At 42.6% G+C, this 20520-nt stretch overlaps 1 protein-coding gene across 3 annotated transcripts in view; it reads right to left on the reverse strand.

Annotated features, from left to right (window-relative positions):
• Positions 1–20520, reverse strand: part of DCLK1 (doublecortin like kinase 1) — a 323007-nt gene that overhangs the window by 79041 nt on the left and 223446 nt on the right. For all 3 annotated transcript variants that reach the window (XM_082602552.1, XM_082602551.1, XM_082602550.1), the window contains exon 5: positions 15195–15311. In XM_082602552.1, the coding sequence (XP_082458678.1) occupies positions 15195–15311 (117 nt within the window). The remainder of the gene's footprint in view (positions 1–15194; positions 15312–20520) is intronic.

Here is a 20520-nt window from a genome sequence, read left to right on the forward strand (position 1 = left end):
GTTTCCTTTGCTCAGATCTGTCTGGGCACATTTTAAACCCTGTATCCTTTGCTCTGCTTGTTACCTCCCGAATGAGAAGCGCTAAACTTTAGGCTGGCTTATTCTCATATCCCGTGATGATCAATCGTATAACCAGCCACCAAAGAGCTGTGGAAGAAATCTGTGGGGCTGACTTCTACCATCTTTAGTCCATGTCCCTCTCAGGGGCACCTAAGCCTATCAGGGACACTATAGCTTGAATCTGTTACAGCACATCACTCCCCATGAAAGATCCGACCTCACCTCATCCTTCATCATTTCAGATGGACGATCCTACTCTACTCATTGGAGCCATGAATTCAGGATTCTGTAATCAACCAGTCAGCACACACAGCATGAACTTACCAGGTGCCTGACTCTGTCTAGTGTTCCCTGTCTCCCGAAACTTACAATTGAATATGAAAGTTACTAAAAAAAACTCTAGAATTGGGAAATACTTGGCTTCCTTGTTAGAATTCATTGCTTCTTTTAAATGACTCTAAGCTCATGTGTATGTTAGCAAACCCTTTGTGAATTTAAAGGGTTTCTTCCCTTTACAGTTTCATTGGTAACAGGCTCAGACAGCAAGTGAAAACTAAATGTTTAAATGCCTCAAACTGGTCCCAAAGTTAGAACAATCTCTACGCAAGGCTATCTCATTACAAGGTGACTAACCTTTTGGACTTGAAAACCGATCTTGCTGTTTCCCTGTCTGCTTTTTGCACTTAAGACGGCTCATTTTTGTATGCCACTGCACTTGCAGGCAGGGGAGGAGGGATCGTGTTTGCATGTCTATGGGTCTATGTATCCGTCTGTGTGCTCAGGGGGCGGTGATTCAGGCATACTGCCCAGATCTGGCTGCTTGCCCTAGACTTTCCCTCTCTCCCTGATCGTGGAGGAGGCTGTAGATACTCTAAAATATGTTTTCCCAGCCCTTGTCCATTGCCTGCCACATTACTGAGAAGAAAACAAAAAAGAAAAAAAGCAGATGGAGTCAACTGAGGCAAAGAGAAAATAGACAAGCGTCTAATGGGTGGGGGAACTCTTGAGAATAAATGCTTTTTTCCTAATTTTATCTTCATAGGTGCTCACCCATAGGTGAGGTGGAGCCCTAATTTTCTCCATTTGTCTGCATTCTCTTAAACTGAGACAATGGGTCCAATTCAAAGGGACTATCTTATCTGTTGAGAACAATGGTAAGCAGGGAGGTCAATAGAAAGCAGTGGGGATGGAGAACGGTACATGGCTCTATGAATTAATTATTTAATAAATACTTACAAAAAGGCCCTTGAACCTCAGGAAGTCTAAGCAACTTGCAAAGATCCTACTGTTCCTCAATTCACTCATCTGGTCAACATTTACTTAGTAGTGACCATGAACTTGAAGGCGCTGTAGGATGTGTAAAGAACACATGCCCTCAGAAACCTTAAGACTTGGGAGGGTCATACAGCCTGTCACCTGTAGCCCAGGGGCCAAATCAACTGTCACAGGTCTGGGGAGGTGCGAAAGACCCTCACAGAGGTCGGCGGGGCCAACCTGGTGGTGTGCGCTTTTGACCAGAAGTGACAGGGGAAGGCTTCTAGAAAGTGATAGGAATAAAGGTACGAGGTGGAAAAGTCCAAGGAGTATCTGGTGGAAATTTAAGTTGATTTATAGGCTGGAGCACAAGTCCAGAGAAGACATGGGAGATACAGCTGGAAAGGAAGACTGGGGCCAAATCAAGACAGTTCTTCATCTGAGAATAGAGTTCAGACTTTATTTAGCAGACGGTAAGCAACGGCAACAAGTCTGACATCACTGCGCAGGGCAGATGTAAAGGGCAGAGGACAAAGGCAGGGAGGGGGCCAGCTAGCAAGTGGTTTCCGCAGCTGTGAGAAAGCGGAGTCCTAGGAGAGCAGAGGAAGAGCCACGAAGGCTGGTGACCAACGAAACGTGGAAGAGGAGGAGAAGGAGTCAAAGACGATTTCAGGGTAAAAGGAAAGAGATCTCTAATTCAACAAGAACACAGAATCATCTGGAGCTCTCTGCTTTAAAACTACGAAAATGTGTCAGCTGGGATCCCAGGATACGCCGTGGTTATTAGGAGGGAATTAGGCACGTAAGCAGCCAAGGATCAGGGTGGACGAGGGTCCTGGGACTGATGGGCTCGGGGTACTCTGCCCACACCCTGCCAGGTACTGACTGCAGGGCAGCCTCCCCTTGGAGTTTAGCCTGGGAGCCAGCCCCGGGGCAGTCCCATAATGACCCCCTGGGAAAACACGCCCCCTGAAATGGACCTTGCACAGGTCACCAGTGGTGTCCTCGCTGCCAAATCCTATGACCTAGCCCCAGTTCTCATGACCTCCCTTCAGTTTTCATGCTACTTGTCCTCTTAACATTTCTGGCCTCTTCCTCCATCTCAAAACTGTCTGCCCCTTTGACTTCCGTTACTGCATTCTCATTGGCCCCTTGTCTCTGCTGATGTGCTTTTATTTATTTATTTTTTTGCAAGATAGACGAATGAGTTTTGGGTTTTTTTTACATCTTTATTAGAGTAAAATTGCTTTACGATGTTGTCTTATTTTCTGATGTATAACAAAGTAAATCAGCTATATGTATACATATATCCCTGTATCCCCTCCCTCTTGCGTCTCCCTACCTCCCACCCTCCCTGTCCCAACCCTCTAGGCGGTCACAAAGCACCGAGCTGATCTCCCTGTGATATGCAGCTGCTTCCCACTAGCTATCTGTTTTACATTTGGTAGTGTATATATGGCCATGCCGCTCTCTCACTTAGTCCCAGCTTACCCTCCCCCCTCCTCATGTCCTCAAGTACATTCTCTACATCTTTATTCCTGTCCTGCCCTTAGGTTCTTCAGAACCTTTATTTTTATTTTTTAGATTCCATATATATGTGTTAGCATGCGGTATTTGTTTTTCTCTTTCTGACTGACTTCACTCTGTATGACAGACTCTACATCCATCCACCTCACTACAAATAACTGTTTCATTTCTTTTTATGGCTGAGTAATATTCCATTGTATATATGTGCCACATCTTCTTTATCCATTCATCTGTCGATGGACATTTAGGTTGCTTCCATGTCCTGGCTATTGTAAATAGTGCTGGAATGAGCATTGTGGTACATGACTCTTTTTGAATTATGGTTTTCTCAGGATATATGCCCAGTAGTGGGATTGCTGGGTCATATGGTAGTTCTATTTGTAGTTTTTTAAGGAACCTCCATACTGTTTTCCATAGTGGCTCTAACAATTTACATTCCCACCAACAGTGCAAGAGGCTTCCCTTTTCTCCACACCCTCTCCAGCATTTACTGTTTCTAGATTTTTTGGTGATGGCCATTCTGACCGATGTGAGGTGATACCTCATTGTAGTTTTGATTTGCATTTCTCTAATGATTAGTGATGTTGAGCATCCTTTCATGTGTTTGTTGGCAATCTGTATATCTTCTTTGGAGAAATGTCTATTTAGGTCTTCTGCCCATTTTTGGATTGGGTTGTTTGTTTTTTTAATATTGAGCTGCCTGAACTGCTTGTATATTTTGGAGATTAACCTTAGTCAGTTGCTTCGTTGGCAAATATTTTCTCCCATTCTGAGACTTGTCTTTTCGTTGTGTTTATGGTTTCCTTTGCTGTGCAAAAGCTTTTAAGTTTCATTAGGTCCCATTTGTTTATTTTTGTTTTTATTTCCATTTCTCTAGGAGGTGGGTCAAAAAGGATCTTGCTGTGACTTATGTCACAGAGTGTTCAGCCTATGTTTTCCTCTAAGAGTTTTATACTGTCTGGCCTTACATTTAGGTCTTGAAGCCATTGTGAGTTTATTTTTGTATACAGTGTTAGGGAGTGTTCTAATTTCATTCTTTTACATGTAGCTGTACAGTTTTCCCAGCACCACTTATTGAAGAGGCTGCCTTTTCTCCACTGTATATTCTTGCCTCCTTTATCAAAGATAAGGTGACCATATGTGTGTGGGTTTATCTCTGGGCTTTCTATCCTGTTCCATTGATCTATCTTTCTGTTTTTGTGCCAGTACCATAGTGTTATCATTACTGTAGCTTTGTAGTATAGTCTGAAGTCCGGGAGCCTGATTCCTCCAGCTCCGTTTTTCTTTCTCAAGATTGCTTTGGCTATTCTGGGTCTTTTGTGTTTCCTTACAAATTGTGAAATTTTTTGTTCTATTTCTGCAAAAAATGCCATTGGTAGTTTGATAGGGATTGCAACTCAATCTGTAGATTACTTTGGGTAGTTGACTCATTTTCACAATGTTGATTCTTCCAATCCAAGGATATGGTATATCTTTCCATCTATTTGTGTTGTCTTTAATTTCTTTCATCAGTGTCTTATAGTTTTATGCATACAGATCTGTTGTCCCCTTAGGTAGGTTTATTCCTAGGTATTTTATTCTTTTTGTTGTGTTGGTAAATGGGAGTGTTTCCTTAATTTCTCTTTCAGATTTTTCATCATTAGTGTATAGGAATGCAAGAGATTTCTGTGCATTAATTTTGTATTCTGCTACTTTAGCAAATTCATTGATTAGCTCCAGTAGTTTTCTGGTAGCATCTTTAGGATTCTCTGTGTATGGTATCATGTCATCTGCAAACAGTGACAGCTTTACTGCTTCTTTTCTGATTTGGATTCCTTTTATTTTTTATTTATTTATTTTATTCCTTTGTTCCTTTGTTCTTTTCTGATTGCTGTGGGTAAAACTTCCAAAACTACGTTGAATATTAGTGGTGAGAGCGGACAACCTTGTCTTGTTCCTGATCTTGGAGGAAATGGTTTCAGTTTTTCACCATTGAGAATGATGTTGGTTGTGGGTTTGTCATATATGGCCTTTATTATGTTGAGGTAAGTTCCCTCTATTCCTACTTTCTGGAGGGCTTTTATCATAAATGGGTGTTGAATTTTGTCAAAAGCTTTTTCTGCATCTATTGAGATGATCATATGATTTTTCTCCTTCAGTTTGTTAAGATGGTTTACCACATTGATTGATTTGCATATATTGAAGAATCCTTGCATTCCTGGGAAAAACCCCACTTGGTCATGGTGTATAATCCTTTTAATGTGCTGTTGGATTCTGTTTGCTAGTATTTTGTTGAGGATTTTTGCATCTATGTTCATCAGTGATACTGGCCTGCAGTTATTTTTTCTTTGTGACATCTTTGTCTGGTTTTGGTATCAGGGTGATGGCCGCCTCCTAGAATGAGTTTGGGAGTGTTCCTCCCTCTGCTGTATTTTGGAAGAGTTTGAGAAGGATAGGTGTTAGCTCTTCTCTAAATGCTTGATAGAATTCGCCTGTGAAGCCATCTGATCCTGGGCTTTTGTTTGTTGGAAGATTTTTTAATCACAGTTTCAATTTCAGTGCTTGTGATTGGTCTGTTCATATTTTCTATTTCTTCCTGATTCAGTCTTGGCAGGTTGTGCATTTCTAAGAATTTGTCCATTTCTTCCAGGTTGTCCATTTTATTGGCATATAGTTGCTTGTAGTGATCTCTCATGATCCTTTGTATTTCTGCAGTGTCAGTTGTTACTTCTACTTTTTCATTTCTAATTCTGTTGATTTGAGTCTTCTCCCTTTTTTTCTTGATGAGTCTGGCTAATGGTTTATCAATTTTGTTTATCTTCTCAAAGAACCAGCTTTTAGTTTTATTGGCCTTTGCTACTGTTCCCTTCATTTCTTTTTCATTTATTTCTAATCTGATCTTTATGATTTCTTTCCTTCTGCTAACTCTGTTTTTTTTTCTGTTCTTCTTTCTCTAATTGCTTTAGATATAAGGTTAGGTTGTTTATTTGAAATTTTTCTTGTTTCTGGAGGTAGGACTGTATCGCTATAAACTTCCCTCTTAGAACTGCTTTTGCTGCATCCTATAGATTTTGGGTCATCATGTTTTCATTGTCATTTGTTTCTAATGACAAATGTCCTCTTTGATTTCTTCAGTGATCTCTTGGTTATTTAGTAGCGTATTGTTTAGCCTCCATGTGTTTGTGTTTTTTATGTTTTCCCTGTAACTGATTTCTAATCTCATAGCGTTGTGGTCAAAAAGATGCCTGATACGATTTCAATTTTCTTAAATTTACCAAGGCTTGATTTGTGCCCCAAGATATGATCTATCCTGGAGAATGTTCCATGAGCACTTGAGAAGAATGTGTATTCTGTTGGTTTTGGATGGAAGGTCCTATAAATATCAATTAAGTCCATCTTGTTTAATGTATCATTTAAAGCTTGTGTTTCCTTATTTATTTTCATTTTCAATGATCTGTCCGTTGGTGAAAGTGGGGTGTTAAAGTCCCCTACTATGACTGTGTTACTGTTGATTTCCCCTTTTATGGCTGTTAGTATTTGCCTTATGTATCGAGGTGCTCCTATGTTGGGTGCATAAATATTTACAATTGTAATATCTTCTTCTTGGATTGATCCCTTGATCATTATGTAGTGTCCTTCTTTGTCTCTTCTAATAGTCTTTATTTTAAAGTCTATTTTGTCTGATATGAGAATTGCTACTCCAGCTTTCTTCTGATTTCCATTTGCATGGAAAGCTTGTTCCATCCCCTCACTTTCAGTCTGTATGTGTCCACAGGTCTGAAGTGGGTCTCTTGTAGACAGCATATATACGGGTCTTGTTTTTGTAACCATTCAGTAAGCCTGTGTCTTTTGGTTGGAGCATTTAATCCATTCACATTTAAGGTTATTATCGATATGTATGCTCCTATTACCATTTTCTTAATTGTTTTGGGTTTGTTTTTGTAGGTCCTTTTCTTCTCTTGTGTTTCCTGCCCAGAGAAATTCCTTTAGCATTTGTTGTAAAGCTGGTTTGGTGTTGCTGAATTTTCTTAACTTTTGCTTGCTTGTAAAGGTTTTAATTTCTCCATCGAATCTGAATGAGATCCTTGCTGGGTAGAGTAATCTTCGTTGTAGGTTTTTCCTTTTCATCACTTTAAATATGTCCTGCCACTCCCTTCTGGCTTGCAGGGTTTCTGCTGAAAGATCAGCTGTTAACCTTATGGGGATTCCCTTGTATGTGATTTGTTACTTTTCCCTTGCTGCTTTTAATATTTTTTCTTTGTATTTAATTTTTGGTTGTATTTGTATTTAATTTAGTTTGATTAATACGTGTCTTGGCCTGTTTCTCCTTGGATTTATCCTGTATGGGACTCTCTGTGTTTCCTGGACTTGATTGACTATTTCCTTTCCCATATTAGGGAAGTTTTCAACTATAATCTCTTCAAATATTTTCTCAGACCCTTTCTTTTTCTCTTCTTCTTCTGGGACCCCTATAATTCGAATGTTGGTGCATTTAATGTTGTCCCCAAGGTCTCTGAGACTGTCCTCAATTCTTTTGATTCTTTTTTCTTTATTCTGCTCTGCAGTAGTTATTTCCACTATTTTATCTTCCAGGTCACTTTCCCATTCTTCTGCCTCAGTTATTCTGTAATTGGTTCCTTCTAGAGAACTTTTAATTTCATTTATTGTGTTATTCATCATTGTTTGCTCTTATTTCTTTTAGGTCCTTGTTAAACGTTTCTTGTATTTTCTCCATTCTATTTCCACAATTTTGGATAATCTTTACTACCATTACTCTGAATTCTTTGTCAGGTAGACTGCCTATTTCCTCTTCATTTGTTTGGTCTGCTGGGTTTTTACCTTGCTTCTTCATCTACTGCATATTTCTCTGTCTTATAATTTTGTTTAAGTTACTGTGTTTGGGGTCTCCTTTTTACAGGATGCAGGTGCGTAGTTCCCATTGTTTTTGGTGTCTGCCCCCAGTGGGTGAGGTTGGTTCAGTGGCTTGTGTAGGCTTCCTGGTGGAGGGGACTGGTGCCTGTGTTCCGGCGGGTGGGGCTGGATCTTGTCTTTCTAGTGAGCAGGGCTGTGTCTGGTGGTGTATTTTGGGGTGTCTGTAAACATAGTATGATTTTAGGCAGTCTCTCTGCTAATGGGTGGGGTTGTATTCCTGTCTTGCTAGTTGACTGGCATGGGGCATCCAGCACTGGACCTTGCTGGCCATTGGGTGGAGCTGGGTCTTAGCACTGAGATGGAGATCTCTGGGAGAGCTCTCACCAACTGATATTATGTGGGGCTGGGAGGTCTCTGGTGGTCCTATGTCCTGAACTCAGCTCTCTCACCTCAGAGGGTCAGGCCTGACACCAGACCAGAGCATCAAGACCCTGTCAGCCACACGGCTCAGAAGAAAAGGGAGAAAAAAAGAAAGAAAATAATAATAATAATAATAATAAATTTTAAAAAATAAAATAATAATAATAAAAAAGAAGATAGCAACCAAACCAATAAACAAAGCCACCAAGGATAACAAGTGCTAAAAACTATACTAAGATAAACATAAAAATCAGAAACAAATCAGTCATGGACAGCAAACCCCAAGTCTACAGTTGCTCCCAAAGTCCACCTCCTCAGTTTTAGGATGATTCGTTGTCTATTCAGGTATTCCAGAGATGCAGGGTACATCAAGCTCATTGTGGAGATTTAATCCGCTGCTCCTGAGGCTGCTGGGAGAGATTTCCCTTTCTCTTCTTTGTTCGCACAGGTGCCGGGACTCAGCTTTGGATTTGGCCCCGCCTCTGCGTGTAGGTCGCCCGAGGGCGCCTGTTCTTGGCTCAGGCAGGACGGGGTTAAAGCAGCGGCTGATTAGGGGGCTCTGGCTCACTCATGCCGGGGGAGGGAGGGGTACAGTAGTTATAATTGGAATGCTGGGTGAGCCTGTGGCGGCAGAGGTCAGTGTGTGTTCAGCCAGAGGTGTGCCGTGTGTTCTCCCAGGAAACTTGTCCTTGGATCATGGGACCCTGGCAGTGGCGTGTTGCACAGGCTCCCCGGAGGATGTGGAGAGTGACCTGTGCTTGCACACAGTTTTCTTGATGGCTGCAGCGGCAGCGTTAGCATTTCATGCCCATCTCTGGGTTCCAAGCTGATAGCTTCGACTCACACCCGTCTCTGGAGCTCATTTAGGCGGTGCTCTGCCTTCTGCAGGCAGACAGGGGACGAATCCCCTCTCCTCGCGCACCCCGCAACAATGGTCTCTTGCCTCTTAGGCAGGTCCAGACTTTTTCCCGGACTCCCTCCTGGCTAGCTGTGCAGCACTAGCCCCCTTAAGGCTGTGTTCACACAGCCAACCCCAGTCCTCTCCCTGGGATCTGACCTCCGATGCTGGAGCCTCAGCTCCCAGTCCCAACCTGCCCTGGCGGGTGAGCGGACAAGCCTCTTGGGCTGGTGAGTGCTGGTCGGCACCGATCCTCTGTGCAGGAATCTCTCTGCTTTGCCCTCCGCACCCCTGTTGCTGCGCTCTCCTCAGTGGTTCCAAAGCTTCCCTCTGCCCACCCGCAGTCTCCGCCCGCGAAGGGGCTTCCTAGTGAGTGGAAACTTTTCCTCCTTCACAGCTCCCTCCCAGAGGTGCAGGTCCCGTCCCTATTCTTTTGTCTCTGTTTTTTCTTTTTTCTTTTTGCCCTACCCAGGTACGTGGGGATTTTCTTGCCTTTTGGGAAGTCTGAGGTCTTCTGCCAGCGTTCAGTAGGTGTTGTGTAGGAGTTGTTCCACATGTAGATGTATTTTTGATGTACTTGTGGGGAGGAAGGTGATCTCCACGTCTTACTCCTCCGCCATCTTGAAGGTCCTCCTGATGTGCTCTTATAACTGCAGATGTTCCCTGTGGTTCCATTTTCATCCTTATCCTTACAAATCTCTCCTTGGGTTGAGGGGAGAGGTATTTTACATTTCTATTATTTAAATCACTACTATATGCCAGGGTCTCTCAAATACGCACTGTCAGCTCACATCTGACTTACACACCGTTCCTTACTACTTGCCCACTGATGCTTCCGAAGCATCTCACATGGGACGGGTCCAAAATGGGACCCATTCCCTACCTCTCCTCCTCGACTGGCAAACCTGCTCCTCATCTCTGATGCCTCTCTCCTCCTCTGGCCTCCTATCCAGTGAGATTCCTGGTTTCATTTCCCTTTTGAAGTCTCTCCCGTTTTAAGCATTGTTGTTTAAATTCTGTCCTAACAATTCTTTCCAGGATGACCTCCTGGAGCCTTCCTGGCTCTTGGCTCTTCACATGTAGCCATCCTCTCTACCACTGTACCACTGTTTCCAAAATTCAGATAAAAATCAAATCATGGCCTTATTAAAAATCCCTCTTCACCCCCTAATACCTACAACAAAATTATGCCTTCATGGCCCTGTGCAATCTCAGCGCAACCAACTAGGCTACCACCATCTTCTCCCTTTCCTGTAATTCTACCATTCGTTTTTATTGGATTAGCCACTGCTCCTTAAACATGCCATATACTTCCATGCCTTTGTGTCTTAACTCTCATTGTTTTCTCAGGTGGTGATATCCTCCTGGCCCTTCTGGCAAGATCCTTCATGTCCCAATTTATAAGTCTTTTTTCTCTGACCCTATTAATGAGATTTAGCCCCTTCTTTCTCTGGGCTGTCATAGCCCTTACTACACTATCATAGTGTTAAATATGTTTGTTTCCCAACTTGAAGACAAGAACTGCGGTTTAATCACCTTTGTATCCTTACAAACTAATACAAGCCTGGCACACAGTAGATGCTCAGGAAATATTTATTTAATTAACATGGAGCATTGGCAGTGAGGACTTTACAACAGGAGTTGACATAGAGTGCCGCCCTCACAAAGACAGTGGGTCAAGATAACGGTTCAAAGTTTGAAGGAGTATCTTTGGAAATACTCATCTGCTGAGAGTGAGTGCTAGGGGCAGTTGATGGGTACAGGGAAAGAGAATGGAAGGAGGATTCAGCATTATATGCAGCAAAAATTCTAAAAACACAGGGAATGAATCATCAGCCCTCTTGATTTTCTTGGTGCATTTTGTTTTCAACAATTCTCTTGGAATGCCAAAGCAGAAAAGATCCTCTATAGAAAAGACATGGCAGAAATCTCTACACTAAAGGAAAAAGACTGAGCTAAAAAATTAATAGCTAGCAATCTGCCTTTGAAGGTGTTTGATATAAATTTTAACAATTGACAAATTGGACCAGTAAGCTGATTAAAATTCTCTTTGCTTTCCCAGCTTTGATTCTTATCTGCATATGTTGCATAAAATATTTTTATATAACTGTAAAAAAGTAAAATTTGACTAGCATAAATAAAAAGACTTCAGGATTTCAAGAGTCACATACAAGTAAGTTTTAAGCCTGGGAAATATGGAATGATGCTTCTGTCATGGTAGAAGGTCATTAACTAAGGCATCCAGATTTCCCTCTTTCAAATGTTCACTCTTGCAACTCTCACATCACTAGTCCATGGTGGGTTCTCAATGCATACTGAATGAATGAATGGTTGTTGCTATGAGCGTGTCTATCTTAGACTATAAGCTTCTGGAGGGCAAGAAAGTGCATCAGCTCATGCTTGGGCTGATGAACGTAAGGTACCACGGGGCACTCAGTTATGTTTGTCATGGCTCGTATAGATAGAGACTCTGAACAGAAGGAGTCACTCCACAAAAAAAACAGAAAAACAAAAAAAACTGACCGTCCATCTAAATGGGAACAAAACTAAAACAAACAAACAAACCCATGTTTTTCTAAGGAATCCAAGAAGAGGTCAAAATTTTGAAATCTCTAAGTTTTTAAGGAGGACTACAGTAATGAAAATTCAAGATAGGTAAATGTGGTTTTCTTACACTTTTAATATTAAGAAAACAATATAAAGTAAAACGGAACCTTATCCATTCTTACTGAAATTGAATGAGTGCACAGAATACTCTTATTTGGGGAGATACTTTGTTATAACTTCCCTATGCAGATAAAGGAATTTGTTGAAAAGAAATTCACTTTTAAATTACACATTTTATGAGATGTCTGTGTTCCAGAGACAGACACATGAATAAAGATTCAACCCATATGAAACTCTCTTTATGATGCTCTTATGTATTCTTGTTCCTTTAAGAAGCTAAAACCCGTTTTTCCCATTTCTTAGTGATACCTCATTCAATGTCTCCGCACACAATTGTCTGGGGGCTCCTTATTCTTCTTTTGTTATTAAGACTTCTGGTTTCTTTCCTTCTAGCTCCAGTTTGCCTTCTTTGGACCTTTTCTGTTACAGAGACTAATAATAATTCAACAGCTATGTGAATTATGTTATCTATAAATTATACAGGGGCTTGAACTGTGTGCTTCTTGAGTGGAAGGGCTGTTTCTTTCACCTCTGCATTATTAGCGCCTAGCAAGTGCCTGATACTAGCAGGCCTGAACTGGACATTTCTGAATGTCTAAATGAATACCTTACATTAATAAAGCACCTCTAACTAAAATAGATCAAAGAGATAAAAGTTCTATGTAAACTCTGACGTTTCATTTAAACGTAAGCCAACAATATGACCACAAACAACATGGGAACCTACAAAGCTTAACTCTATACGATGCTCCAACCTCCATATCATGCAGGAAGATGAATATTGGAAGTAGAAATTTTAAAACTGAAGGAGAAATCATTTCAAACCTTAGGGTCTTGTGTAAGGGGGAAAAACAAAGATTACTTAATGTTAAGTCAGGTTCATGGTGGAATGGGGCTTGGGACAACATCAATGTTTAAGGAGTATTAAAGGAAAATTGTTCACATTCCAGTCCTACGATTTATGGAAAACAATGAATAGGCTATTTTCAGAAAATTCGGATACATTCAATATAGAGAGAATTCACTGTTCCTTTCCACGGTTTCAAGAGACAAACCTGAGTAGAGACAGGAATCTTAGGCTAGTTCAGTGGAGGGGGCCAAGGCAGGTGATCCCCTGACACCCAGCATCTGCACTTGCCCCGAAAAGATATGTAAACACCACTGGACTTCCTAAACCCTGCGTTTAGGTCCCGGGGAAAGGGAGTGATCTTGGGGTCCCTGGCATAATCCACTCATTTGCAACCGGGTATTGCTGCTCTATAAACCCTCTCTAAATGAGAATCATCCAGAGGAAGGTGGGAAGATTTGATAGCAAGTCAGAATCAAGAGACAGTCATCACATATTATACGCTCTTATATAACCAGGAAACGATTGTATGATATCTTCTAAATCAAAATGCAAGAAGTTGAAAACTTGATATGCGTAAAAGGCTTACATTAAAGAAAACATGATCAGTGCTTTTTAATTAATCTTGGCCTAAAAGTTAAAGATACCTTGACTGAAGTGCTAATTTTTCAAGAACATATTGATTTTAGAATGGATCTGGATTCTGCTTTCTGTATGGAAATGATAACTCCCTGGCATGGCATACCTATCACACATTACAAGTGATTGCTGGTCAAACCAACCAGGTTCTAACTATAATGGAAAAGAGATTCAGGGAAACAACAGAAAATAGAAATGACTGTTTGAATCAATCTATCAATTTTGAACTAATGTATCCTATGCATTTTAAACTTCTAAAGGGAATGGTTCCAAACGTTGGCGGTGACAAATACAAATACATTTAATACATTTGCCTATCTCCTCTTTTGAGTTTCCAAAGTTACTTTTGGTAAATGATATATTCATCTTTATTTATAAGATTATAATTAAATACATTTATAAGATTTATATAATCTTAAGAGATGCTGAATACTAACTATGTGACCAATTAATTCCAAAGTGAAACCATTTCCTATATTCATTATTATCTTTTTAAGATCAGATTTGATTCTTTTTTTCTTAACTGAAATTTTAGCTTCCTTTTTGAAATAAAATAGGCTCTTCATTATTTACAAGGTTATTTATTTCTGAGCTGCAAAAATTCTCTCTCCCTTTTTTTTGCTCTGTATTACCATCTTTTCCACCTGTAGGCCTCCACTCAATCTTGGCTGCCATGATTAGACAGCCAGAAAGGGACAGTGGCAGCTCATCGGTGCCAACACAGAGTGAGGAGAAGGTCTTTGCAGACCTGTCTAGGGAACAGCAGGGATTAGCAACGCCCCCAGGGGAAGGCAACTCTTAGAGAACTAACATGGGCCCGGTGGTCCAGCTGTCCAGCCAACTAAGAGTCCCTTCCTCCAAGACTGACTTTGGAGGTTTCAATTTTAGTTTTTATGAGGAAAAATAGTTTATAGCACCGGCAATTTTAAATAGGGAGGTTATAACTCACACTGGGCAGTGGTGCCAGAGGTAGGCCCTGTAGCCCCAGCCTAGAGATCTTTTTACACCCCTCTGGGACCACACTGCTGAGTACAAGAAGGCTTCAATATAGACCCTATAGGTCTTGGTCCCTATTTATAAGAACTTCCCTGCCTTCGTAAGATCAGGTGACAATCACTTCGATGTATGTATCATTTAATAATTCACATTCAACAGTTTATAGCATTTAATAAATAATTCCCTTCCATCGTGAAACAGACCTTATACCTAAGACCCAAACAAAACCAACTGATTCATGTCAGTTTTGTTTGAAGATTTTTTTTTTTTGACGTGGACCATTTTTAAAGTCTTTATTGAATTTGTTACACTATTGCTTCTGTTTTATGCTTCGGTTTTTTGGCTGCGAGGCATGTGGGATCTTAGCTCCCCGACCAGGGGTCGAACCCGCACCCCTTACACTGGAAGGCGAAGTCTTAACCACTGGACCACCAGGGAAGTCCCAATTGATGTCAGATTTAAGACCAAAGAAGGAAAAGGTAGGTCTGAGGTGGTCATCCTATAAGTACACATCCTGCCCCAACCCCAGCACTAGAGCCCAAGGACAGACAGGTCACAGGCCCAGAGTCACTGCAGCTACCCCAGCACCAGGCTCTCCTCACAGCTTTTAGCCCCAGAGCCATGCTGGGGCCAGAGTAAAAAATGTGTTAAACGAAGGCTCAGCAAATACAAACTGCAAACTCCTCACCAGCCAGTCCCAAGATGAACAAATGCTTTAACAGAGATTTCTGGAGCTGGGGGCCTTTAGCCTGAAAACTAATTTTTGCAGCAGAAATGATGCAAGTCAGGAGCATACTTCTATCTGTAGGCAAGTCTGGGTTTTTTGAATCTTTACTAAGTTTTCCCGAACCTGATGCTTTTTCTTACAGCCAACATGCTAGACTCTGGCAAATCTGTTCCACCACTTTAACATGTTCTAAAATTATAAACCGGAATCTACACTCTCTTGGAATCTCACGCTCTGGGCTTCACCCACCCTCTGCTCATCGTGCGTCAGAAACAAGGCAGTCGCTGCAGGCTCCTCTGCAGCTTTACCTGAGCTGGTTGATGCTGGGGATTTGCTGCGCCGGGAAGGTCCTGGGCTCTTGGTGGTGCTCCTGCGGGATGATGACGCTATTTTGGTGTAAGAAGTGGACTTCACCACTCGGCATTCTGGGGAAAGAAGAAAGGCCACACATCATTACAGGGTCACGCACATACCATTCTAAATGTACAATAAACCTGGAAGGAGAAATACACAGCCATCCTCGGTCACACGTGCTTCCTGCTGGCCCAGTATGTGTCTATGACGACAGAACCAAAAAAAAAAAAAAAAAAAACAACCAGAAAGGGCACAGTGGGCATCTCAGACAGCACAGTAAATACGGTTGTCCCTCTGTATCCATGGGGATTTGGTTCCGGGACCACACGCCCCCAGCCACCACCGCCATTGGCTGCTTGGGTCCTGCCCAGGTGGACCTGCAGGAGATGCCAATTTCTTTAAAAAAAAAAAAAAAAAAGAACAAAAACAAACTACACGTATCAGCACAAATTAAAAGGTGGAAGTAAGCAAGAAGCATAACATAATGGTATCAGAAGACACGATCAGAACCACCATGTGAATAGTGCCTGAGAGGGTGTCTACAGAGGTTTTAATTCCCAAAACAGAGCTTTGGACCATGTGAGGAGGACATCCACTTGGCTCAAGGCTCTGTCCACACAATGGACAACACATCCTGGAGTTTGTCCCAGCCTTTGGACGTTGGTCTGGCCTTTCAGAAGTACATTAGCAACCAAATCGGACTGCTGTAATGCTGCCTGCCCACTGGCGTGCTTCCAGTTACATTTTTTTTTTGCGGTACGCGGGCCTCTCACTGTTGTGGCCTCTCCCGCTGCGGAGCACAGGCTCCGGACGCGCAGTCTCAGCGGCCATGGCTCACGGGCCCAGCCACTCCGCGGCATGTGGGATCTTCCCAGACAGGGGCATGAACCCACATCCCTTGCATCAGCAGGCGGACTCTCAACCACTGCACCACCAGGGAAGCCCCCCAGTTACACTTTTACCACGTGTCTGCTCCATGCCAGGTGCTGAGCTCTGCAGGCACAACAGGGAACACACACGGTTTGGGAACTAGAAACACCGTCCACCTGGTAGTCCAGCATGGAATCTTTTAACCAGTGAGGGTTCTTTTCTGCTAATTTTTATTTTGCGGACCTCATGTTTGAAACATGTTGGCTTATGAAACAAATTGCATAAAGTAACAACACATTTCTCAGTTTAAACGAAAACCAGGACTATAACGAGGGCAAGATGACCAAGACTTTTGGTCCTAGGTCCTGAATGTTTAGAGGTCACATAAATTTAAGATAATAATTTAAAAAGCTCGGTATCTAGTTAGCAGGGATGAATGGGTAAAAGAGAAAGCTACCAGATGGTGCACACTGGTAATAACACCCATCTGTGAGCTGCAACGTGAGTTAAAAAGTTGACTTTAGGGCTTGTCGCAGGCTGTTTGCCACAGGAGCCAGAGCTGCTAGTGATGGGCCCCACCTACCAGCCAGGGCTTGGGGTCAGCAGAATAGAACCGATCTCACCACCCCAAGCTGACATTTTTCCAGCTCCCAGAAAGAAAGTCGGTATTTTCGCCAGGTGGCTAAGTCTTACCAGAGCGAATGTAGGCGTTTTATTTGATTTTCAGAGTATTGAAAAAAACCCCGTGGACTCATGCCATGCTTCTACAGCTTCCACAGCTTCTCTTGAGCTTAGTTCTCACCATACTATTAATCTATCAAAAGTCTTCATTTACTCCTCTGCCTCCCCACCCCCTACTCCCTTGGGTACCACCCAGGCCTGGCATATGTAAAAGGACGGAATAGCTGCTCAGTAAGTATGGGCCCACACTGTTATTGATCTTGTTACTACTACTATTCATTAGAGTAATCCAACCTCCCATTTTACAGATAAGGAAACTGAGTCTCCGAGAGGCTAAGTGACTTGCATCAGAATCGAAGTCTCTTGGTTTAGTGGCTTCTTCACCACCCCAGGATCTGATGTGGTGGCCTAAGCAGGCTGCTTCATTGTGAATCAAGGCTGGAAAATTGTTATCAGTGCCCATGGTCGGAGACAGACAAGTGGGTGATGTCAGACAATGGGAAGGATGGCAAACAACCAGTTCTCGTATCAACATTAAATTAAAATTTAAATACTAAAGCTGCAATTCAATCAACATGCTTATTGCATCCCCCCAAAAAAGAAACAACGAACTCTCTTTCAGAAGTGGGAGCATAGTGAAGCGAGATAGCTTGGGGGATCATGGAGTCTGAAAGATAACTACAAGTATTACAAATCTCATACCACTTGCCTTCAGTATAAGAGCGAAGCTTCACGAGTCATACAGGGGATTAGGATAATTCTGAAAGGCTAGGGCTGAATACAGGAAAACAGAAACAAAACAATGATAGTAACTGCTTTTTTTTCCAAGGTCAAAATAAAACCAATCGAAGAAAATTGCACTGCCAAGCCATAAATTTTAAAAAAGCAACAACAACAAAAAGACTTCAACCATCTTTCCCATTAAAGTTTAGATTTTAAGTATTTTAATTAATTTAAATGGGAATGGTATTTTATAGTGGTAAAAGATGCCGTGAAGGACAAATGTTTCATTCCTTTGGAGAGAATGCCCAAATCTTTGTCAGCTTAAAACCACAATTTAGAAACACTATGCGTAACATGACGTACACGGCCAGTAAAGTAGAAAACCTTATTTGTTCTCATGAAGGACATTTCAGAGAGTCTGGCAAGGAAGCAGACAGCACCCCGCACCCTCCCCTCTCTTCTGGGGTCATTTGCCTTTGAGGGCAATCCCTTCATTCTGGTATTTTTGGCACTCTCACATTAAGCAGGCTGCGCTTCCTTTGGCTGTGGGGATACTGGACAACACGGACACTGCTTAAGGAGGATGAGATTGAAGGAAGCTTCAGGTGGGTAATTTCTCTTGCTACTGAAGATCGCAGCCTACCCAAGTACAGAAAATCAGATGAAGCACATTAACTGGGTCTCTGATGACTGAACCCCCCCATAGCAAGCAAGTAAGCAAGCAAGCTCTGATTAAATCTCTGCTTCAGAAAGTCCCTGTAAGCATAGTTCTATGAGGGGGAAGGTACCATTCTCCATATGGTCTGTACTAATGTTAGCTTTACAGACGTTCTCAGAATTTGGTAAGACAGAAGTTACAACATCTCCCACCTTCACCCTGGACCCCAACTCAAGAAACAGGCCTTCTGTGATGGCCAGATTTAGAGACAACCCAGATGCAGATGTAGAGGCAGGAAACTGGAGAAGGAATATATTCCTTGGCCATGTTCCCAGTGGCATGAGAACCTCCACGTACGCAGATTCTCCCGATCGGAAACAGGTGGTAGGTGGGCTGATGTATAACGAAAGGTGCTAAAGAATAGAAATGATTATAGAACTCTACCGGCGGCACCAGTTCACCTGAGCTCACACAGCAGAGATGTTCATGCATTCAAAGGAGCTCACTAGTATCTCTTGGAGAATCTTGAAAGACAAAGGTGATGTCCCCTAAATGCCTAGGCGGCTTTAGTGACATCTTGCATGCTGGCTAGAGGATATCCTTTAAACAAGGAATTTTTTTACTCCTGTAATATCTTTTTTATATAAATTTATTTTATTCATTTATTTTTGGCTGCGTTGGGTCTTCATTGCTGCACGCGGGCTTTCTCTACTTGCGACGAGTGGGGGCTACTCTTCATTATGGGCTTTGCACTGTGGTGGCTTCTCTTGTTGCGGAGCACGGGCTCTAGGTGCGCGGGCTTCAGTAGTTGTGGCATGCGGGCTCAGTAGTTGTGGCTTGCGGGCTGTAGAGCGCAGGCTCAGTAGTTGTGGTGCACGGGCTTAGTTGCTCTGCGGCATGTGGGATCTTCCTGGACCAGGGATCGAACCCGTGTCCCCTGCATTGGCAGGCGGATTCTCAACCACTGCGCCGCCAGGGAAGCCCTGTAATCTCTTTTCAAAACCAGCAGAATAAAATCACTGTCAGGCAGAGACCTCTCAGTGATCACAACTCTAAATTCAGTTGTTCTGAGCTATTCAGAAGATGGGCAAGTTCATCTAGAAGCATCCATTATCAGCAGTAGATGCTTTGTGCTTTCTTCCCCATCCTGATTACAAAGACAAGCTTCCTCTTTAACTTGGCAAAGGTAAGAAGCTTCCAAATGGAACAATATTCCTCTCTGTGGCTATGTGCAGAAGACAGTCAGGGAGAGCATTTAGTTCTAGAGACTTTTAATAAATATGGCGCAAGCTTGGTCACCAAAAGAGAGAATCTGCAATTCTGGCTCTCTAACCGTCCAGCGAGTAGCTCTCACACGTTCGTACGCTCTGGGTTGGAAGGAACCCTCCAAGAATATCAGGGTTGTCGATGGTTACCCAATCAACTCTCTCCTCAATTCATGAATATCCTCTCCTACTGTCTCGGTAAGGGGCTGGCCAGGTTCTTCTCGATCACCTCCAGTGCCTGGGGGATTCACCACCTTCTGCCTCAAGGTTTTTGAAGCTCTGACCACCCTGCTTAGCCTCCAGTTTGTCAGCATGGGTGAGCTGAGAGACCAATCCTGGTATGACCTAGGCCAAAGTTTACTTCCTATAGAAACATGATGATTCTTGAACTTCAGGGCAGTATTACAGGAAAATTCAAATGCTGGAAGGGTTGATCTGCATCTCCCCGGTACAATGCTCTGATAAGGGCTGAGGTCCATCTTCTTGTTTCTGCACCACCTAGATTCGGAGCCAATCCTGACACTACAGTGAAACTCCCTTCCCTACTGGCAATGGGGTTTGGAACCAGTGTTACTTTCCTAAGCTCCAATATTTTTATTTTTAAAAATAAAGCCTGTAGCAGATTGAGCTGGAAGCAAAGACATCAGCTGGAGTGGCTTAGCTGGAGAATAAAGTCCCAGAAACTGAGATTTTTAAAGTACCTTCTAAAAATATAGCCACGCGTGTCTAAACCCAGCACCTAGACTGGCCCACCACTTTCAGAACCCCCAGCACAGGACTCCAGATGGCACACACGTGTTCCCACGTGGCACGGCTGCTGGCTGTGAAACTAACACGAATCAGCTCTGGAGGCACTTGCTGGCTGAGCGTTGACCCTTTCTATAACCTCTGCAGAAGCTTTTCTGGTGCTGGGATGTTCCGTCCTGACATCTCAAGAGTCACCACTCAGATCTACTGTTTTAATAGCACGAGTGATTCTCTTCCCCAAATGCTTTCTTTTCTCCTGATAGTCAAATAAAAGCTAATTTTCCCTAAGTAAGAGCTTAATGTTACATGGGAGCTGGTGTGCTCTAGGAGATTGCC

The sequence above is a fragment of the Mesoplodon mirus genome (genome assembly GCF_964341445.2).
Source record: "Mesoplodon mirus genome assembly, chromosome: 17".
NCBI lineage: Eukaryota > Metazoa > Chordata > Mammalia > Artiodactyla > Ziphiidae > Mesoplodon > Mesoplodon mirus.